At 38.7% G+C, this 23,858-nt stretch overlaps 1 protein-coding gene across 3 annotated transcripts in view; it reads left to right on the forward strand.

The window, feature by feature from the left end:
• Positions 1 to 23,858, forward strand: part of ARFGEF1 (ARF guanine nucleotide exchange factor 1) — a 179,057-nt gene that overhangs the window by 94,834 nt on the left and 60,365 nt on the right. For 2 of the 3 annotated variants that reach the window (XM_077810168.1, XM_077810167.1), the window contains exons 8-17: positions 499 to 671; positions 2,091 to 2,224; positions 9,345 to 9,579; positions 16,741 to 16,840; positions 16,974 to 17,113; positions 17,229 to 17,337; positions 18,648 to 18,849; positions 20,094 to 20,205; positions 21,072 to 21,277; positions 22,235 to 22,319. In XM_077810168.1, the coding sequence (XP_077666294.1) occupies positions 499 to 671; positions 2,091 to 2,224; positions 9,345 to 9,579; positions 16,741 to 16,840; positions 16,974 to 17,113; positions 17,229 to 17,337; positions 18,648 to 18,849; positions 20,094 to 20,205; positions 21,072 to 21,277; positions 22,235 to 22,319 (1,496 nt within the window). The remainder of the gene's footprint in view (positions 1 to 498; positions 672 to 2,090; positions 2,225 to 9,344; positions 9,580 to 16,740; positions 16,841 to 16,973; positions 17,114 to 17,228; positions 17,338 to 18,647; positions 18,850 to 20,093; positions 20,206 to 21,071; positions 21,278 to 22,234; positions 22,320 to 23,858) is intronic. The other variant, XM_077810169.1, reaches the window with a different exon arrangement.

Genomic DNA, 23,858 nt, shown 5'->3' on the forward strand with positions numbered 1-23,858 from the left:
GACTAAATATTCAAAATGTCCATTTATAGCTCAGTTAAAAATGTTTTTTTTCTGCTGAAAAATGGTTTTGTTTTGAACTGAAACTGATTTTTTTTTCTTGCTGAAACAAAAAAATTCTTTTGGGTCAAAATGAAACCATTTCAAATTTTGAGTGACATTTTCATAATGAGATGTTGATTTGACTTGACATTTCTGAATTTTGGGGGTTTTCTTTTGTTTTTTTGTCTGAAATTTTATTTAATTCTATTCAAATTCATTAAATGGTTTTGATGCCCTGAAAAATGCAATTTTTGGTGAATTTGGTGAACTTACTATTTACCAAAAAGATTTCACAGTAATATAAATTCAATACCTTGTAGGATTGGGCCCTATGCCGCTTTAATCTTAGCACACTGAACTTCTAGTTGACTTAATAAAAAAAATTCTTTCTAATTTTAAATTTAAATATTGTATATTTTTGCATGATATTTTGCTTTTAACCTTTTTTTCCCCCATTAGATGTAGAAGGGACTGCTGAAAGTGGAAGTGCAGATGGCACAATTGGAACTTTAGAAGATGGCAGTGACAGTGAAAATATTCAGGCAAATGGAATTCCAGGGACTCCAATCTCTGTTGCATATACACCATCTTTACCTGATGACAGGTTATCTGTCTCTTCCAATGACACTCAGGTACTAAAGGAAATAAATGTTGAAGCAGGCAAAGAAAACAATAATCTGTTTCTTTTTAATAATAATAATCTGTTTCTCTTACGTTTGTGCAGACAACACGTCTTAATATAATTGTATAAAATCAATCGCTATTAAAGGAGTCTCAGGCATTTTTTTTTTTTTTTTAAATTTACTGTATTCTTCTTTGACTGCTGTTTAAGACTTTTGCAAGCAAGTTACATGCAGGGTAAAACATTTTCACTACAGAAGGTAGATGCTCAAATTATAACACAGAATTTAACTTTCTTTGGATTTATATAAATGTCTAAAAGGACACCTATCTTTATGTTCTATGTGCTTCTTCCATAACATAAAAATAACTTCAGAAATGTTGGAGAGTTATCAGTACCAATGTATAAAACCCATTACCAGCTCTCCCTGTACAATTCTCCCTTGTTTTCAAATGTCCGTTTAAAAAACAAAACAAAAAACCCCTGCACCTTACAGTGTGCCCTAATGGTAGTGATTTGAGCTATGCCATACCTTATATCTATGATTGGGAGGATTTGATTTTGAATTTTCATTGAAAATAATTATTTTAATGTACACCTCATTTTTCAGTTTTAAGCTTTTGTAATAGCGAGAAATAAAATAACTCTCCCTATCTTGCATTGAGATCTGGCAGCACGAATCCCTGCACGAGTGTAGAATCCCGTTGGCTTAAAAAAACATGCTCCATGGGCACATAGATCTGTACTGGTAGTTTACTGCCAATGTGAACCAGTTAAAAGTATATTCTTTCCAACCCTAAGTATGCTTTAATGTTTAAAGAGATGCTGTTATCTTTTAGTTGCACAGCATATGTGTCTGATAAGACTTACCATATCCTCTTCAGAAGTGATAACGGCATTTATAGCATCACCAGAAGTTGGTAAATAGAAAAAAGTGAATATTTTATTCTAAAAGTTTTTGCCATCCACCATATATATAAAGACTATAACAAGACATTATAAATTATGCCAAGGCTTTATGACTGTGTAAATATTCTCATGTAACCCACTAGTATAATTATAGTTGATGTTACCGTTTCTTTTCTTTCTAAAAGTTTTTTATTTTCTAGGAGCCCTGAGTGAGGGCAGTATGGTCTCAGTTGTCTTCTATAAATTTGACCTGTCCACACTTTACTTATTGGCTCTGACTTTACATCTTCAGGGATGACACTTAACTTTACTGGGTTGGCAGTTTTATTAATGTTTTCTTCAGGTCCGTTTTAACTAAATTGTCAAACTACATTTTTAAAACTTAGTCTGGAGACCTTAAATTACATTTAACATTTTGTCGTATTTGTACAATATCATAACTTCTCGTTGCTAGGAGGTGGGGATTTCCCTACACGCTGCTAATGCAAAATGGAATTCTGAAATATGTTAACTTCTTTAGGAATCTGGAAATTCTTCAGGACCTACGCCTGGTGCTAAGTTTTCCCATATTTTACAAAAGGATGCCTTCCTAGTATTCAGGTCACTGTGTAAACTCTCTATGAAGCCACTGTCAGATGGGCCACCAGATCCAAAGTAAGTCAGCACGATTTTCTTTTATGAAAATACTTTGATGCTAAAAATGAAAATGAACACAAATGATAAGGGTCTTCTGCTGTTGAGAAACAAATTGTTAGCAATTTTGACAGAAAAGCCACATCATCTGAAAGTTTCCGCTGAGCTGTACTTTATTTTTAATGTATTTTTTGTATGTTAAGTGGCAGCATCTCTATTTCTGCTCTGTTCTCTGATAAGTTTTAACCACTTTACATGGCTTATAAGCCTACGCTTTTCTATCTAGTCATTATTTTATTGGTAGACTAAGTCATCACTTTTTAATTACAAACCACTTCCAAACTATGAAGTCCAAGGTTTGATTAAAGGCTTTTTAATATTTGATAACTTTTTAATGTGTGATGACTGAAAGACAAATATTTTATTTGTAAGTTTATTTTCTGTTACTCTTTCTAGATTGTTGCAACTTGTGAACAGTATTGCTTTTCCCAGACAATAGAAAGAAAAATAAAATAATCAAAATTCAGATTGTTGTCTGGGAATGAGGACATAAGATTCTCTTAAGGAGTACTTTCACTACAGTACTTCTTCAAATAGTGTCCTTTTGTGCACAAACCCATGTACTCTTGGGTTGGAGATTTTCATCAGCAGTGTCTGTAGGGCTGCACCTGTGCCCTAGACATCTTCATGCTGTGGTACAAAGGTGTGTAGGAAGGGGATGGATCCATTGTCATTCCATTTTTTTTTTTAAACTCTGATCTTGGTCCAGAGCCTCAAGTACAGATTATGTCCAAGACCCTGGGCATTAAATCCTGCTAGACCAGCTATAGGTCTTCCCTTCACAGCGACAGTCATTCAAGTAGCCTTTGCTGCCTGGGGGAGACTCACGTCTCCTCCTAATGTAACATCTGCTCAGGCTTAAAAGCAGATCTAAGAAGCTGAGGGAAGGCCGACTGAAGCACCTGGTGATGGAGTGCTCTCTGAGTCCCCGGGTTTGATTCACTCCCCATACTTTGGATCTGGTTGCTCACAGACTTCAGGTGACTCTCTTTGGTGTGACAGTAGATCCTTGAGTCCCTTCTATCTAGACCCTCAAAGAAGAAAAGTCCCCTTTCTCCAGAATGGGAAAAGAGAAGGGGAAAGTCACCCTTTTTGATCTGGGTCTTAGGAGACCTTGCATCCCAATGTGGGTAGCACTGAGACTCCCATCCCCTTCAGTACTAAGACTCCAGCATCAGTTAAGAAGACTATACCATGTACTGAGAAGCTGTCAGGTAAACAACTTAGACTGGCTGTGGCATCAACGCTGAACACAGTGCCTGTGAAACACAAGAACTCCGGAGCTGAGCCGGAATAGTCATCAGCACCATCTTCTGTAGCAAGATATGAAAAGCACACCAATCGCACTTTGGTGCTGTCTCCAGTACCACCTGGTATAACGACTCCTGATTGGAAACAAATTTCTAATCAGCCGAAGCAGAGATGATTGAATTCAATATTAGTGAGGAGATTTCCTTTCTTTTTATTTCGGTTAGATTATCGTGGTCCTTTGGAGATAGCACAGGGCAGGAATTAATAGAGAACCAGCTACCAAAGGCTACTTCAGACAAAACTAACCAATCCATAAGTTAATGTCTGGCGCATATACACAAGGATACCTGCATTAAAGCCTTTACCTATCAAGTTTCTACACATCTAGTAGAGGGAACCCTCAATTTCAGAGAAATTTAGTTTTGTTAGAGCAGACTTCTTAACTATATTGGGAGATTAGGGCCTTCACCCATAGGAAAATGTGAAAAATGAGGGAAAAATATATTAAATAATCTGGACCACCCAGTCTCTTATCTTTCATACTTTTCAAAACCTGAAACCCATGCCTCGTGCTTGGGTAGTCATTAATATTCTCCTGGCTCCCATTTGACCCTACATCATGAATTGCCCTAAGCTCATTTCAGTTTTATTTTGCAAATAGCTACAAAATTTGTGGAGGGTACCACTCTGAGCTGCAGAGGGGATAAAACTGGAAGGGAGTGGACAATGCACCTGGATAACCCCAGAAGCCCTCTTTCAAAATTTTAGGGATTTCTGTGTATCCAGACCTTGCTTTCTCATAGTTCTAATTATAATGGCCAACCCATAAACCTTTGAAAATGGGACACCATACTGAGTGCTTAGAAAAGTGTGTGACTACTCCACTATGTGTGCATGCAAGATTCTTTGAAAGTAGTAGTTTCTAATATATTGAGAGAGAGGATTTTGAAGTTTTGAATAAAGATAAGACAACTACTGACTTCTTTAAATGTCTCTTTAAGTGTGAATAAGTATTGACCATCCAATTCAGTTTAAAGGGAAGTTGTACCAAAGAAATGGATTGCCTGTGATGATGAATTCTAAATGTAGCTCTTTAGGGAGAGATGATGTCCTTGAATACAATCAGGAAATGCTGCTACCACTGATGTCATAACTTTGGAATAGTCCAGGATACTAGTGATTTTTCAACAAGTAGAACAATAGTTTGTAGGATCAGAAAAAAACAGAAAAAAGGTTGTAATATTCTCATCCAGAGTTCTATAGTAAGATTCTGGTTATCCATCCCCCAGACTGCATGGTCACTGTTTCTGCTGTAAAACTTGACACTGGATTATTAGCGCCTTAGGGATGTATTCAGTCTCCCGTCTAAACTAAAGGAAAGAATAATATCAGTTGAGAACAGTGTTTGGTTTTCGCTCCCCTTGGGAATTGGTCTGCATCGATGCCAGAAAGAAAACTTAAATTCTGACATACGACTTTTGTTAAACTGTCTGTCTGAGATTAAGAAACGAGATTTACCAAGGGCAGTAATGGGTTAACCCACTCCTGGAGGGCAGCAGTAGCTGCTGAGGCACTTGGAATCCATCCTTTTAATCCCTAGAGTCCTTGACATGCAAATTAGGACCAATTAAGCTCTCTGCATAGGGTAAATTGAAGGAAATGACATTTGGGACAAAAAGAAACAGCTGCCAAGACATTCAAAGATGTCCTACATTTGGAGTAATGCCTGGAATTGCTCTCCGGTTCTAAAGCGTTGAAGGCTTGTCAGCCATTTCAAACACGTTTTTAGTGGGGGGAGTAGTGGATAAGATAATTGCAACATTTTAAAAATAAATGATTAGCAGTTACCTAAGATCACTTTAGAGAATTCTAAAGTAAAAAAAAAATGTTTTTGGAAAATCAGGTAGTGAAAAAGCAAGACTGAGAACAGACACACAAATATCTCAAGAGAAAATTCCAGTAATGTTTAAAACAAAGAGAAACAGAGGAAAAAATAACTAAAATAAACTGAAAACATGTTTACTGAAACATAAGTCTTCATGAATATTAACAGAGTTATTGGAGAGGAGGCCTTGTTGTTAAAAGCACAAATACTGGGAGTCAAGATCTGGATTCTATTCCTAGCTCTGCCACAGATTTCCTGAATGACCTTAGACAAGTCATTTGACACTTCTAACTCATCTTTCCTTGTAGAATGAAATGGAGATACCTCCTTTTTTCACAGGGATGTTCTAAAGTTTAATTATTTAGCCTTGATCCTTAAGCTTGTTATACACGTGCAGATCATTACAACCTTTGGAGTCCCACTGAGGGCAGCAGGCTGCAGGACTGGGGTTGTAGTTATAAAGTGACTTTCATCTTCTGATGAAAGATAATATAAAAATCAAAAGTGTTGCAAGAGACTCTCTTCTAATTAAACTCCTTTTACGTGTAGGTCTACAGTACCTTGAAAATGAGCAGGAAACTCCTAAAGACTAGAGTATCTTTCTCAATTCCCAGAAAAAACAAGAATAAATTTTTAATCATGAGCTCTGTGGCCTAAATTTGTTTATATATGTTTTTATATAACATGATCTTTCACTGTGATTTGCATCCAAGAGTTGCTTTTTGGCAGTATTTGTCTTCTAGAGTCCTCTGTAAAATCTACTGGGTGCCCCATAGGAGTGGTTCAGTTTTCTGAAATGATAGTATTGTAAGATGATAAAATAGGAACTTGTGACTGTTGTTCCTTTACTTTGAACAAGGGTCAGGAGAAATTCAGAGAAAATCCCTGTAATAGTCAGCAAAAACTAAAATCAAACCTGTTGGTTTTTGATAGACAGAGAAATGATACTGGTATTTCATTGTTTCTAGACAGGCAGAATACTTATAGCACAGAAGATTTACAAATTTGCTAACTAAACTCAAGAGGCTTAGTTGAAATTCAGTATTCAACACCTCATTAATACGATTGGAAAAGTACATAATGTGAACATATTATTTGATTCAGCAGTCCATTCTGGAAGTAGTTTGTTTCCATAAAGACACTTGATTCTTTGTATTGTCAAACAAAATACATAATTGCAATTGGTCACATGCTCAAATTTAAACAAATAGTATGGTTACAAAAATGAATCTTGGAGAGAAAAAAGTTAGGTGAACATTGTTGTGTATTTTCACAGTAAGTTTAAATTTCTATTAAGAGCAGGGAAAGGATCTTTTTAGCTTTTCCTCAACTTTAAGAATAAAAAATAATTCATGATATTCAAAATATTTGTGTATTTCTATGTACATGTGACATCTGGTACAGAATCTGCTTTTTTATGATGCTAACAAATGAGGGGGTTTTACTTTTAATTTAGCAAAGGTTGATGTGTGACTTCATATCTATAGAAAAGGTGGTGATCCACAGTGGTTTTGAAATTATCCTAGCTTATTTTATAACCATGCTGGTGGGGCAAATATGACAAAGGGGAAAGAGCTAGAGCTAGAGCTTCCAAGGCATGGAAAGGGTCAGACTCTATGTTGGGGGGTGCTACTCTGTGCAGGGGCTTTCCTGACACATTTGTCCCCAAAGGAGTTGAATTAGAAGCCCAGAGTGACCACAGCCAAGTGGAGCTGTGGAGGAGCATAGGTAAGCAACTGGGGGGTTGGGAAGTCTGACTGGTTTTTGGAGACTAGCATGACTGGACAACAGCAACCCATATCCCAAGGAAAAGATGTCAGACAAGATATCAGAACCTGGGAGAATGCCCTTGGGTGCCAGAGCTAGAAACAGCGACTAGACTTTACTCGGCTCCAGTTGGCTTGGAAGCACATGGGAACCAGTGTTTGGATCCATTTGCAACAGACTGGTGACAGTAGAGTGGTACCGGGCCAGGTTGTAACATTCTCAAAGTGAGTATAACACAATTGACTAATTATTTACAGAATATAACAGAATTAGAGGTGTTATGGATCTCAGATGTTTGACTGATAGAAACCTGTACCATATCTTGTTACCTCCTAGATCAGTACTATCTGGGGATCTCTTTCCAGTATTCTTCATATCTGACAAATGGGAACTAGCAACAAATATTTCTTCAATATAAGCCATACTTTCACAAGTCCATGGTCTTGCTCTCCATAAAAGCCACGTGCTCGTTTTTTCTCTCTGACATCCAGAAATAAGGATAAATCTGATAAACCTAAGGGAGAGGCATGTTACAATCCAGGACACTTCATGGATCCCATCACCCTTAAGGGTGCAAATATTCTCTCTCTTGTTTCCTCTCCCCCTCCTCCCCAACACAAAAAAATTCTATCGTTAATCAAACTTTTCTGACATTCATACCTCTAGTTTTAAGACAGCATGCTTTCTCTGTGTATAGCATTAGTTCCCAAGACAATTACCAGAATGTAATTACCACAGCAGTCCGGACTTTTAGAGTGACTATTGGAGGAAGGCACATTTATTTGGCTAGCGTAAAATCCAAATGGGAGTGGTTTTGACTTATTCACACTCGTTGCAATTTGTCCCTTAATTCCCTAAACTGCAGCTGCATCTCCATTTATTATATACTGTTGGTCAGGGCCCAAATTTTGTCTTTTTAGTAGTCAAGTATGTTTACCTAAGAAGTGAGAATGAGCTGTTCTTCACTCCTAAGAAAATACTACTTTAAAAACAGTTAAATGTCATTGGGTATACTGGAATTAGAGGGTTCCCTGCAGTGATTTTTGCTAAGGTGCAGAGGTTTAAACTGACAGACAAACTTGTGATCATGGAAGTTTTTTCTCAGATTATTACGGCAGTGATGGTATGTTATCTCTTTTCTCTTTAGCAGTGAACAAAGGTTATTTTGTTAACCCTAGCTGAGGGTATCATTCTCAAATTGATTTTCCTGTGATTGCATCAGTGGTCTGTGGTGGACCCCATTACTTTCCATGCTCTCTGGATCTGTGTTATGCACCTGATAGAAATGGTTCGAAGAAGCTATGCCAGATAATGCACACAGTATTTCAACAACTATATTTGTTTTTCTCTTATTCCTCTAATCTCTACTTTCCAGAAGATTGTATATAATAACCTTTTCAAATTGCTTTGAAAAGGTGGATAACTTTCATGGAGATCTTATGGTTGCTGCTTGACTTTTCATTGTTTGTTAGTTTTGGATTTTTTTTTTTTTTTTTTTGAGGTGGGTGGGCGTTGTGGTAGTTGGGTCTCCAAAATTGTTCTTCAGTTTTAGTCTGTAATGCAAGTATAATGTTCACACACCCCGCTTTGATCTCTGACTATATGTGTATAAAGAAAAGTGAGGTGTCAAGTGCTCAGTGGTGAGAGAAGAAAGCCTAAATAGATCAAGCAGTACATTAGCTGCCCAGGGTCCCTTATTCAGTTTTCCATGCTGGAGGAGCATATGGAGAAAAGAAGAATTTGTGGAATTCTGTAACTTTCGCTCTTCTTCCCCATGTCCCCATTTCTGGGAGAAAAAGCCCATCCGCCCAAGCCACTCGGAAGAGGCGAATTCTTTCTCTTATGATTAGGAAGTGGGGAGAACCATCTCATGTCCAGCCCCAAACAGCTATTCAGGAGAGGAGGGGATTGTGTAGGTGGCAGAGGGACAGGCCTACAAAAGGCTGCTGTGGGCTTAAACACACTTTTGTCTGCTTGAAATGTGCCAAATTGTTGTTGTTTGTAACTAAGGCCTCCTTTTTTGCTACTTTCTTTAACAAAGTGTTTTTAAACCGTAGCATGTTGTTTCAAGTACTTGAAACATAAAATAATTGTGTGGCTCACGAAAACTTTCCAGAAGCATGTTTTACACTGTAATTACAAACTTGTTCATACCTGGTATATATTATTTCATTCTAGGTCTCATGAGCTGCGATCAAAGGTTCTTTCATTGCAGTTGCTTCTGTCCATTCTGCAGAATGCAGGACCTGTCTTCAGGACAAATGAGATGTTTATAAATGCTATTAAGCAGTATCTTTGTGTTGCGTTGTCCAAGAATGGAGTTTCATCTGTTCCAGAAGTTTTTGAGCTTTCACTTTCAATATTCCTTACACTTCTCTCAAACTTCAAGACACACCTAAAGATGCAAATTGAGGTATTTTATACAATTTTCAGTGACTTAAGTCTTTGCTTTTTAACTATACCGCTGTCTACAGTCATGTAGCTCAATGTTTTTTCTACTTGTGGAAACACTGAATTTTTGTAAAGATACTGTTCACTAAGTTTCTCTCTCTATTGAGTCTCCGCTCCCTAATATGAGAAGGTTTGGGCCTTCCCCCCCAACGAGAAAGGGAGCCGTTACTGATAGTGCCCTTGAAACATCATTCAGGTAGAGCAGACCGGCCAACATTCTGTATGGAAAGTCTTCTGGAATATTTGTAGAAATATAGGTTCAATTTTCAGTTCTAATGTATGTGTTTTAAATAATTTAATGTTCAAATCTTAGTACTGTGACTAGTTAACTTACCAAATAGAAATTAAGAAATCCTTTTGGTAGTGGCATGATTAATTTGGAAGCAAAAATGCATTTGTCACTGATAAGATTTGTTCTTTGGTGGCACTTAGAGACTATGAAGAAGTTGATTGGTGAAACACCCACGTAGTCATTATGAGTTTTACTAATATCACGATCAATTTAAGCAAAATCACAGATCTAGAAAACAAAATAAGAATAAAATCGGAATCCATGTCAAATATACTCATCAATCTATGGGGCTGTGGGTTCCCCTTAACAAGAGATTTAGTGTTACAGTTTGTCACCATCCTGCTATCCGGAGGTCCCACTGAGGGTCAAGTTTGATTCCCTTTTTATGCACCTATTTCTTATATCCACCTATTTTCAAGACCGTATTTGATTAAATCTTGGACTCTTGTCCATATTTGTCATACCTGCTACCCGTTTTGGGGGTTTGGACAATAGTCATAAGCATTTGTGCACATGAAAGATTCTCAGTACAATGCAGTTAAGGATGGCGGGCTAAATAAATCCTTTTCAGTCTAGACAGTTTATCACAAGATATATATTGCTAATCTTCTGACGCAAGGCTGCCTACTAATGCTATCTCTTCTGAGGCCTTATCTGGCCCTCTGCTAACTATTACTACCAAAGGCCTCAATCTAAGACCTAGGCTTCAGGCTCACTTTATAAAGTAACCTTTAAGTTTCTTTGCTTACTCTTACTTGTATTATAGCTTTAGTTTCATTTGCACTAATTTAGTAATCATCTTAGAAATAATTAAGATACAAATGATTATTTATCTGATCACCTGAGCTCAGGTTATTGGTCAAAGGTCAAATTTTGCTTAAAAAAACAATTCCATCATATTTGATTGTGAAAGTGTATTAATTATCTGGGAAGGCATACTTTCAGCTCTTTTATATATTAACAGATTTTAATGAAAGATAGGAAATCCATATATCCACAGTATAATACAGATGGTATTTTTGTGACCAACATGAATATTTACAGAATTGTAGACTCTTAGCTTTCAAGAAGAGGAAAGCCATTTATAATCTTGTAATTATGCATTATATATTAAATGTAAATAAGGTATATGTTATACATTATACAAAATTATATAATCTGGGACTAGATCTCTAAACTGGGAATTAAATCTTCTAATTGGCTGCATACAGTATTGATGGAAGATAATGAGATTCAGAAGTAGCAAAATCTGCAAATAAACTCTGCTGTCAAGCAAAGTTCAGTGATGCAAACAGAAGTTTTAGTTCTAGAGTATATGGCATAAAACAAGAATATAATATTTTAAAAACTATGAACAATATAGTATAATTGTATTTTATGCAAGAAATTTTAGAATAAAAAATGTGGCTTAAATGGTACTTAGGTTTATATGATTGTATCTGAAAACATATTAGGTGTTTTCCTTTTCTAGAAAAAGCCAAAACATTTGACTGCTGTGACTACTCTCCTCAAGTATCAAGGCACAAATCTGCTTGTATTTTGGTGATTGAATAAGATCCCATTTCATCCGTGTCCTCAGTTCTCAAAGGGTATGCATGCTGTTTCACTCCCTGGGGCATAGATTCAGAAATCCATCTTCATCTCAGCAGCAAGGGTGGAATTTATCAAAGCCTATACAGACACTACAGCTATTAAAGCTTTCTTACCAAAGAGCAGATTCTAAGACAAACAGGAAGCAGTAAGCTCTATGAGGCCTTAGTCTCAGTGCAAGTATATGGTGGTTCTGGTGACTTTTAGGCTTTATGGCATTGGGTAACTATTCCGTGCCATTCATAATACTGTCTGAAGCCTCTGCAGTGCTAGTTATGGAAGTGCTCTGTACATTTAACCACCATGGATATGCTGCTGTTTGTTCTCCAAGACATTCAGGATTCTCTGCTATGGTGCACAAAGGAGGATCATCATGTTGGAGTCCCCTCCCTATCTCCCTTACCATCTGTACTGTTAATCAGATACCTCAGGAGTCAGTTCAGGTGCTGAATCCTTCAGGGCTACCTCTCGGGGTGGTTGTGAGTATAAAGATATTAACAACAATAATGGGGACCCCATAAGTGCAGAATATAGATAAGTTCTTCCCTGTAATCAAATCAAACCGTTCAAATGTGAGGGACAATACCGCGGTGTTGTGCCATAGCAGCTGTGAGGAAAGAGGCCAGTCTTGCCAGTTCCATTTCAGAAAGCTGTCATGCTCTGAGAGTGGTTAATCCATCATCAGATCACTTCAATGGCTTTGTGTTTACCTGAAAAAGACATCATTTTAGAAGATTCCTCAAGCAAGTACAACCATGTATATCTCAAGGAGTCAAGCCTGTATTACCTTTTCCACAAATAAGGCAGATCGTTGCTGCATTCTTTTGACACCAAGAAAAATGGGAGATGTTTCTGATTCTGTTTCAAGGAAACAGGAGCCAGCATTTTTGACAGACGTATTTTTTTTCCTGGACTTCAGTTAGGAGTTCCTTTATGTGTACTCTTGATACCACTGATTCTACAGGTTGTCCAAAAGGCATGGTCAGATTGTAATTGTTAGCCCCAGACTGGGTTTGGCAGTTGTGGTGAGCTCCTGGAGCTAAGAAGACCCACAAGCTGTGCATTCTTTTACACCGAATCTCTTGTGTAAAAGGAAGGAATTTAATAGAAATAGAAGTAAATAGGAGTAAAGGAATCACCCCTGTAAAATCAGGAGGGTAGGTACCTTACAGGGTAATTAGATTCAAAACATAGAGAATCCCTCTAGGCAAAACCTTAAGTTACAAAAAAGACACACAGACAGAAATAGTCATTCTATTCAGCACAATTCTTTTCTCAGCCATTTAAAGAAATCATAATCTAACACATACCTAGCTAGATTACTTACTAAAAGTTCTAAGACTCCATTCCTGTTCTATCCCCGGCAAAGCAGCATACCAATAGACACAGACCCTTTTGTTTCTCTCCCTCCTCCCAGCTTTTGAAAGTATCTTGTCTCCTCATTGGTCATTTTGGTCAGATGCCAGCGAGGTTACCTTTAGCTTCTTAACCCTTTACAGGTGAGAGGATTTTTCCTCTGGCCAGGAGGGATTTTAAAGGGGTTTACCCTTCCCTTTACATTTATGACAAAGGGTCCATATAGTCTATGTATTTCTAGTCATGCATGAATCATCGTTGTAATGGTAATTTGATCATGGTAATTTTACCATGACTAAAAAAGGTCACTGTGGGTGAGAGAAGAACATCTGAATCTTTGTCAGTCTGTGCAAATAGCATGGCTATAATATCTTGGCAACCTAGTGCGGTTTAGGCCCTGATGACTTATTACCTCTGTTCCCCCACCTGTCAATAACCATCAAGTTTTCCCTGTGATGAACAAAAATAAGTAATTAAACATTCCTGTCATTAGGTCTTCTCATATGGTGGATAGCTGAGAGGGTATTGTTGTTTTTTGTTTGTTTTTTAAAACCAAGTAATAGTCATCAAAATCAGCCTGAGGGTTGCTTAAAGAAACAAATAGTCACCACAATTTTCAGAAAATTAATTTCTCCCCAGACATATTTGTCCAAAGACAGTCCAGAAGCCAGAAGTCTGTTCTGTTCATGGATTCACAGAGGTCTGGGCATTATAGATTTATTTCTTATTGACTGAATTTAGTGTGTGTCTTTTCTTCTGAGAGTCGTCTGGAAGGCGGAAAAGGACAGAGTTCATGTTATCCTCATAGCTCAGGCCTGGGGCCCATAATTCTGATACTTAGGACTCCTACATTTAGTACTGGAACTTTCATTGATTCTATCTCAGGAACTGTTCAATTTACCTGTTTCCAGACTGTCTTTGTCTAGCAGCATGGGTTACTCCTGAGGGCATTCTGCACCAAAAAAATAAAAATTCTGTGCACAATGTTTTAAAATACTGCAAATTTTATTTGTCAAATAAATATGGAGATTCCAGCATGGCATTGGGGCGCGCAGGCCACTGGCTGCACAAAGGTTGGAGATCTCTGTGCAGCTCTCCCCCAGGGACATGGACTCAGTGGTGAGACTGCAACCAACCCTGACACAGCGCAAGGACTGGGCCTGCCCCAGAAACACTCCAGGGCTCTGCCCCTCTGTGCCAGGTGCACCAGATGTGGGCAGGAAGGCTCAGCAAGGCAGGATCCAAGTGTGGAGGGGCTTAAGTGTGGGGGATCCAGGTGTAGGTTGAGATGGTTCTGTGTGGAGCAATCTGGGTGCTGGCAGCTCAGTGCAGGATCCAGGTGCAGGGGGGATCTAGATGCACAAGGGATTGTTGTGGGGGTTCTGGGTGCAATGGGAGTCTGCAGAGGGGGTCCAGGTGGAGGTTGTTGGGGTTCAGCAGGAGCATTGTCTGGGTATGGGGAGGATAGAGCTCGGCAGGGGAGTCTGGGTGTGTGTGGGGGCTCAGTGGTGGGGTCCAGGTGCTGGGGGAGTGGGGCTTAGTATGGTGGGGATCCAAGTGCAGCTGGTTGGGGCTTGGTACAGTGGGGATCTGGGTGTGGGTGGCTCGTCAGGGTGGTCCAGGTGCAGGAGGAGTGAGGCTCATCACAGGGTTCTGGGTGCAGGAGAGGAGGTGAGACTCAACAGGAGGGTCTGGATATGACGGGGTCGGGATTGGGAGGATGGGGGAGCAGCTCCCTGTATCGTGATCCCTCCCCATGCAGCTGAGGAGCAATAGTTGCAGGAAGTGGGGTGGCAGGGACGGGGAGGGAGAGAGTTTGAAGAGCTTCCTACAGCTGGGGAAGACATTTTGGGGTGGGATGCCATGCAGGGGAAGAGGAAGTCTTGTCCTCCTCAGCCCAGCTTGGACTAGCAGCTGAGCCTGACGTAGGGTAGAAGTCATCAGCTGGGTCTTCCCCAGACCTGCCCTGGGCACCTGAAACATACTGCTGGCGAGGGTCGCATGACTACTCTTGTGGCTTCCTTTTGCTTCCCCATCAGAGAGTCCTTTTTCTACAGGAAAGCAAAGAAATCTGTGGGGGACATAAATTCTGCTTATGTGCAGTGGCGCAGAATTCCCCCAGGAGTAATGGATATGTGCTAATACATAACAAATAAGGATGTAGCCTGAGAAAAATTTAATCTTCTACATTCTGCTCTGTTTAGATTCTGCAAAATATGGAAACACTGTGGGTACTGCATTTGAAAGATTCTATAAATGTTAAAACAACTTGTCTTAGTAGGAAGGATTATGTTCAGTGTGGTAGTGATTATTTATTTTATTTTAAACTCTTGGTATTGTGGCCCTGAATAATGCTTTTATCAAATAAAATCAACTTCAAAAAGGATGTAGTCCTTGATCTGGTTCTTACTGTTTGTTGATCTCTCCATACTTCCCAGTGGCTTTTCTTTACTGTGAGTAATAACTAGAGAGCTCTACTGATCTGGGTTTTTTATATATATAATCTAAAGAGCTCTGTGTGATGGTGAACTGTGCTACACATCTGGTCAAGTCTCACTTTTAAAAAATGCTTACCGTCAAAGTTATTTAGAGAACACTGTTGCTGTTTTTCCCAAAGTAATTGGACAGTTCTACCCTAAAGCAAAAATAGCCTGATCCTAATAGCTACCAGTGTATAGAGAGATGAAATTTCAGAAGTGGATAGTTGCAAGCTAGTTTGATGCAGTAGTTTGTATTTTATGAAATGGCGCAAACTAACAGTTCTGTCCACACCCAAGTAACTTGAGCAGCTGCTTGTGCTCATATTCTGAGAGTCTTTGTGACTGTTTCTTATTCTGTGGGCATACTTCACCATCAGTATGTCCTTCATACGACAGCTCAGGGCTGTCCTTTCTCTCATACTCTGCCCAATCTAGTTGGCAAGCATGCTCGGTGCCACAACCCCACTATTCTAGTTGATTACTCCATTATGGATCTCTGTGAAAGGAAGAGAAAGGAGCTATGAAGACAAAGGTCTCCCTCCTCAACAGTTTGGATGAGGGAAAGCTGAAAGTGTGGTTCTGAGGAAGAAGAAAGAGCCAGATCCATGCAATAGAGATGTGAGGGTCCATTCCATCATCCCCAGAAGTCAGAGGCAAAGATAGTGTTCTCTGGCCAAGTGTCCAACATATGTAATCTGGGATTGTAGAATACACCTCTCTCTCATATGCCTACAACCCCCTTCAACTGAAGGTTGTCAGAGTTATGTTACTTTTAAACCATCATGTGGACTCATCCTTCTCCTATGCCTTGTGCCATCTCTCCCATAAGAATTGGGGACCTTTTTTATGAATTAATACCCCCACTTCCACTCAAGCCCAAACAGATCTGCAAGTCTATTACAGAAAATTGATATTTTTAAAAATATTAAGCTATTATGCTGTGCAAGAGTATTTTCTCTTGGATTAAGTTGTCCCACAATACAGCCAGTATCTGGCCTTCTGGGATTTGAATAGATACTTTTATAAAAGATATGATCTAAGAATTCTTTTGGGGAAGTTATATGGCATGTGCTATATAGAAGGTCAGACTAGATTATCACAGTGGTCCCTTCTGGCATTAGACTTGATGAATCTATAACTACTTCTGGAAAGAGCCCTACATTTATATGTGTAGTGACTTTTTAAGGTCCTACAGACTGTAAAACCTACCCACTAATCATGAGTGAAAACATTTTCCACCCCAAAAGTCTGCCTCTTATTATCTATATGCATTCAGTATTGGATGGATCAGAATGTTAGCTTTCATAGTCAAAATGTGTAATTGAAAAAAATATGTTTATAAGAACTACATGTGGTTGAAATTTAAAAATAGATGTTTTTTTTCTCTTCCTGAAATAATTCCTAGGTTTTCTTCAAAGAAATTTTCCTATATATCTTGGAAACATCTACTAGTTCATTTGATCATAAATGGATGGTTATACAAACACTGACAAGGATATGTGCAGGTACTAACAATCCCTTGGTTCTGATTTTTAATTTTGTGTGCTAGATGAGTTGCAGGTGCAAATATCTTTTAAAATTTGATTTTTTATTCCTATTTCTACCTAAGTTTATCAATATTTCATTTCATTATTACAGATGCCCAGAGTGTAGTGGATATTTATGTAAACTATGACTGTGACTTAAATGCAGCAAACATATTTGAAAGACTGGTTAATGACCTTTCAAAAATTGCTCAAGGAAGGGGTAGCCAAGAACTTGGCATGACTAACGTTCAGGTAGGTAATCTGGCAAGTTTTATTAAGTTACAAGTTTGTAGGAATGATGCCTATAAAATATTTTAAATCTTTTCATTACACTAAAATGTTCTCCAACTTTTGAAATCTCTTCCAGGAGTTAAGCTTGAGAAAAAAAGGATTGGAATGTTTAGTATCAATCTTGAAGTGCATGGTAGAATGGAGTAAGGATCAATATGTTAATCCCAATTCTCAGACAACCCTTGGTAAGATATTTTGGAATATTTATGCTTTAGCACTTACTGAGTGGAGATGCTCAAGAGCATCACCATAGTTGCTCAAGTAACTAGGTAACCTGATCCATCAGGTTATTTGAATGGTGCTGTTCAGGTGTTTGGCAGTCATACCTAATATTCACAAAAATGCACAAGCTCTTGAGTTTCTAATACAGGCTTTTTGAAAATGTTTCCAGTTGTATAAGCACTTAAGCTAAATGTAACACGTCCTACTTAGCCACAATGATCTAATAAGCTTGCAGCACTTAAACACTATTTGTTGTATTAATACAAGAACCTGCACAAACAAGTGAGCAATATGTCCCATTTGCTAAATTCCTTATGGAACTTTCAGTGCAAAAATTTGTTTTAAACCTAGCTGATCTTGAGTTATTTCAATTCCTAGACTACTAAAACATCAGAAGCTACTTAATTCTATTATATTACACACTTCTAATTAGAAAAACAGTTCTGTGTAGCTGTTTATATAAAACTTACTCTGAGCTGAGACTTTCAATCTCCCCATATTTTTAAATAGTGAACTTCATGTTATTTTGATTAATACTAAATTAGGATAGTGATTGCTTTTTATGTTTTCTAACGTAAAGCCCAGTACTAATTGCCAGAGCCACAGATGATGAAATAATAATAGCCATAAACAATGCTCATTATTTTTATTACTATTTCTTATTTCTATGTGATACATGGGATAACAGAGGCTCTGAGAGGTGAAGGCCAGAATGTTCAAACTAAGTATCTAAAGACTGGCACCCAAAGTGGTCTGATTATCAGAGATGCTGAGCATCCAGGGCTCACACTGAAGTCAGTGGGAATACCATCTCCTTGACACTTCTGAAAACCAGGCTGTCTAAGCACAAAGTTTTGAAAATTTTGTCCAGTGTGGCTTGTTCCAGCCCAAAGAGGGGAATCAAACCTGAAAATCAGAAGGGAAATATTTACGATTAAAGTTCAGGAGTTCTTGCAAAAAGACCATTATCCCACATCCATGTCACTGCTTTTGGCAAGATAACTGACTCAATATTATGTTAAGAAACACCACTTCTAATGTAAAACTTGATTTTCAAATACATTTTATACCGTGAGAAAGTCCTTTGATATACCCTAGGCACAGGTTTCTACTAAATAACAGTAAAGGGATAATTGAGGAAACGTATATCCGTAGTAACTTTATAAACCTTAATTTATTTTTCAGATTTTTTCTGAACTGTGATTTTGTAAGTTTTTACAGTGTGTTTAACTTTTGAAAACAAGGCTTGGTTTCCTTTGTTTGCACTTTATAGGGCAAGAAAAACCCACAGAGCAGGAGAGCAATGAAACCAAACACCCAGAGACAATTAACAGATATGGAAGCTTAAATTCCCTGGACTCTACAGCCTCATCAGGAATTGGCAGTTACAGCACACAGATGTCTGGCACTGACAACCCAGAGCAGTTTGAGGTCCTAAAGCAACAGAAGGAAATAATAGAACAAGGAATAGATTTGTAAGTGTACTTTGTCACCCGTGGAATGGTGGATTCTCAGGCTCTCTTGGAACTCTGAGGACTCCTTTCTCCCCCCCCCCACCCCCACCCCCATTACTCCTTCCATCATCCAAAAACCTCTGGATGTAGCAGATGTTCCTCTGATGGTAGAGCTCTAGATGCTGCTCCATTTGGAGGCTGCCAACAATGCTCTGTGTGTTAGCCTGTTTCCTCACAGCTAGAGAGGATGAGCATTCTGCCTCTCCCGCAATCCTGGCATAAAAGAAGGGGATCCAGACTTGGATAAAAAAGTATATTACATTCATACAATAAATAGACCAGTCAAAAGAACTGACTTATTTTTCGTAATGCCTTATTTGACAAAAGTCTACATATTAGTTCCTTTAAAGGGAATTCTCTGCATGTTATTTCATAGCCCTGTTCTAATGTGAACTGGAGAATAGTTAAGACATTCACTAGAAATGGTTAGGAATTTTACGGTAGAATGGTTTTCTGATGGAAAAATTATTTTTGGTAAAATTAAAATTTTCCACCGGACAATATTTCAATTTTCACAAGAAAATTTTTCCAAGTTCTGAGGCTCTACCACCCCATGACAGCCTGCCTGGCAGGTTCTTTGGCCTCCAGGCAACTCAAGGAGCTTCAAGCATTTAGAAAAGATCAAAATGAAGGGTTTTGATCTTTTTAACTAATTTTTGAAATTTCCATTCTGTGGGAAATTTCATCATTTCATTTCAGAATTTTTCAGAAATCCAGCCGGTTCGAATCTCTGGACTTGTGTAGACAATATTGCACCACATTAACATTCCATTGGTTGAAGAGAAGGAAGAATATTTGTATTGCTCAATGAGTTGAGGACTTACATATATTGAGACCATCTTTAGAGGGAGCTGCTCAGTTCAGTACCGGCAATCATTAGCAAGAGAAAGTGGTTGTGAAAAACCAAAAGGCATCCCATGAGGATTGGTTCAGGGCAGATATTGAATCTTTACTGAAGCCTAACCCCTTCAATCTTTGCAGAAGAGACAAGGGAGTGGCCTGTCCCTGCTTTGTGTACATTTTGGACAATTTAGCAGAGGAAGAAAACTAAAATAACTTTGATTAGCAAATTAAAAAAAAGTATTTTGATGTTACCTATGATATCAGTAAGTTGACTGTCTTATTTATCTGGATAAGACTGTGTGTGTGTGAGAGAGAGAGAAATGTTTATTATAATTAATACCATATTGACATTGCTTATGCAGATTTAATAAGAAGCCAAAAAGAGGAATACAGTACCTGCAAGAGCAAGGAATGCTTGGCACTACTCCTGAAGATATTGCCCAGTTCTTGCATCAAGAGGAAAGATTAGACTCGGTAAGGAAACTGCTCTGGTAACTTTAGTTTTTTATATTTGTGCTTATGTTGCTACCTGTTTACACCAATTATAAATCTCATAGGGTTAGAATGCTCTAGAGTGTACTGTGCCTATACAAAGGAGTAAGGGGAAGAAGGAATCCTCACTTTATTTTTTGTGGCCTACTGGACCTTGGACCCAGGAATGTAGGGATAAGCGGGCATTGCATGCCCACTTACTACACCCTCCCCTAAAGAGACTGGGTGGGAAACAACAGGAAATGGCCAGTGCAGCTGTGACAAGGGCTTTTTTGGTAAGCTACTGCTATCTTTTGAATGCATGCATGCAACACATGGAGTGGAGCAAAATGGTGAATGAACAGAATGAAGAGGAGAAAAACGGTAAATAGAAGAGAGCACACCAAGAGGGCACTGTTCTGGTGTGTGTGGCTAAAATAAAAATATGCTATTTACAGAGCAGTAGAGAAACATCACAAATATTTTTTAAAGAACTGCTTTTGTTTGTATGTGAACAGAATATTTACTATGCGGGAATGTAGTGTAGCGTGCCACTCTTTCCAGTTCTCATCTGCTGCTAGCCCACCTTTTCCTTCCCTGTCTTCGGAAGCTCTGCAGCATTAAATATGAAGGGCTTTCATTGGATATGATCTAATTAGTATCTGTGCAGATCATTGTGCTGGGCTGACTTAGTCAATCAAACCAGGAAAAATAGCAGTACTTTAAACATAGATATTACCTGTTAGATGCAAGAAAAGATTCCTAATGCTATAAATAGATTTTATATATGCTGTGGCAGTGTTTGCATACTGTACATAAATGCAGCATGTTGTTTTGGTATTCTACCTTCCTCTTCATTCTTATTTTAGACTCAGGTTGGAGAGTTCCTGGGAGACAATGATAAAATTAACAAAGAAGTCATGTATGCATATGTGGACCAACATGATTTTTCAGGAAAGGATTTTGTATCAGCTCTGCGCCTGTTTTTAGAGGGATTCCGTCTTCCAGGAGAGGCTCAGAAAATCGATCGGCTAATGGAGAAATTTGCTGCTAGATATTTAGAATGCAACCAAGGGTAAGCAGTACTTTCTAAACTGGGAGGAGAGGTAGATACACTGGAGGGTAGGGATAGGATACAGAGGGACCTAGACAAATTAGAGGATTGAGCCAAAAGAAATCTGATGAGTTTCAACAAAGACAAGTGCAGAGTCCTGCACTTAGGTCAGAAGAATCCCATGCACCACTACAGACTAGGGACCAAATGGCTTGGCAGCAGTTCTGCAGAAAAGGACGTAGGGGTTACAGTGGACGAGAAGCTGGATATGAGTCAACAATGTGCCCTTGTTGCCAAGAAGGCCAATGGCCTTTTGGGATGTGTAAGTAGGGGCATTGCCAGCAGATCGAGGGACATGATCGTTCCCCTCTATTCGACACTGGTGAGGCCTCATCTGGAGTACTGTGTCCAGTTTTGGGCCCCACACTACAAGAAGGATGTGGAAAAATTGGAAAGAGTCCAGCAGAGGGCAACAAAAATGATTAGGGGACTGGAACACATGAGTTATGAGGAGAGGCTGAGGGAACTGGGGATGTTTATTCTGTGGAAGAGAAGAATGAGGGGGGATTTGATAGCTGCTTTCAACTACCTGAAAGGGGGTTCCGAAGAGGATGGCTCTAGACTGTTCTCAGTGGTAGCAGATGACAGAACAAGGAGTAATGGTCTCAAGTTGCAGTGGGGGAGATTTAGGTTGGATATTAGGAAAAACTTTTTCACTAGAGGGTGGTGAAGCCCTGGAATGCGTTACCTAGGGAGGTGGTGGAATCTCCTTCCTTAGAAGTTTTTAAGGTCAGGCTTGACAAAGCCCTGGCTGGGATGATTTAATTGGGGATCGGTCCTGCTTTGAGCAGGGGGTTGGACTAGATGACCTCCTGAGGTCCCTTCCAACCCTGATATTCTATGATTCTTATTTTAATGCTTTTGTGAAACTGAGTAATGAGTAAGAATTAGTAATATGTGGCTTCATTGTTTTTTCAGGCAAACCCTTTTTGCTAGTGCAGACACTGCATATGTCTTAGCTTACTCAATTATCATGTTAACGACAGATCTTCATAGCCCACAGGTATGTTGCTATAAAGAACTTTCTCAAATGTCAGGTTTCTTGTAAACAACATTTCTTGTACTTTAAATGACTAGGTGCATGTCACAGAATTTCTAACACGAGAATATTCAACTTTTATGGCAATGTATTTATAATATTTTTGTGCTCTACTCTATACTAATGTACTACCTGAAGTCTAACATTAATAAGTCTGCTCCTTCTAAATAACACACACAATCTTTGTTTCTTTTGCTTCTGAAGTTTTCAGTTCAAGTCAGTTAGGCTATTTTTGCAGTGAGAGGTCACTTTCTTAACTTTAATTGAATTGAGTTATATCCACTGTTTTTTTTATTATTATACTACTGTCCTTAGTGACTGGTTTTACAATCAAAGGCAGAATTTTTTGCAGATACTAACTACTCTTTTATCATAAATCTGCCCTGGTTCCATCCAGTTTGAAAACTGAAAGAGATTTGTGTAGCTTCACCATTTGGAAAAATTATGCTTAAAGACCCCAGTCAGTGCAGCTCCTTTATAAATGCAGTACTCACCACATTTGAAATTATTAGAGTATTTGGTACCACCTCTGATTTAACCTTGAAAAAATAATAAACTCTTAGATTAGATAGTTTAGCCTGTGTGCCAAAATAGTTGTGTTTTTATGCTTATTGACTAATTTGGATCTTGGCTTACTCCCTAGCGTATGTTCATCAGTATCATGTAATGCCACCATTTCATATAACTGAGAGGAGAGTCTTGTCTATGCTGGGGAAATGTTTAAAAAAAAAAAGTCTTTTGGTTCAGCTGAAATAATGTTTAGCACCTGTTGGAGTCATAGTGTAGACTCCTGCTGCAGGACCCATTTGACCATGTTTTCAGTTATGCTTGCTTTAAGCATGCTTGCTAAATTGGTGGTAAAACAGGTCCAGCTGTGGGAGTCTTAGCTGCTGTAGGGCTCCTACTGGTGGTAACACTGGTTCATCTGAACTGGTGGGATTCTTCTGTAAATTTTCTCTAGTTTCAACACATGCTGTATATCTAAGAGATGACTAAGAATAGAATGGTTACCCACCGGGATGTTTCAGAATAAAACAGGATTATGGTACATTAACAGAGCATGAATAGGGAATAGTCTGCACTTGCCTGTGTATCAGTTTCGAGAATTGCTTTTTTGAGAGGACAAACTTTTTTTCAATTCACCAACAAATGGGAAAAGTTATCAGTTTTTTGGAAAAATGGATAGATTTCATTAGAGTTCATGAATCCTAGCATGATTTGTATGAACTTTAGGCCAGATTCTTAAACTGATTTAGGCTTTGCTCAGCTGAGCGAAGCAATGGCTAGCCCGAGGGCAACCCACTATGTGATGGAATTTTCAGCTTTGAGTTAGGTGACTCCACGTTGAATAGGTTCCCTATAAAGTGCCTGGGGATAGTTAAGTGCTTAAGAAAGGGATTTTCATAAGACAGCCAGCTGTGTGGGGAGCTGCCTAAGCTATCCAGGAATGAAATGCAGGGACAGGGGTGGGGAAAAGAAAGGGTCCTAAGGTGCCTAAAGCAG

This window comes from Eretmochelys imbricata, chromosome 2 (genome assembly GCF_965152235.1).
Source record: "Eretmochelys imbricata isolate rEreImb1 chromosome 2, rEreImb1.hap1, whole genome shotgun sequence".
NCBI lineage: Eukaryota > Metazoa > Chordata > Testudines > Cheloniidae > Eretmochelys > Eretmochelys imbricata.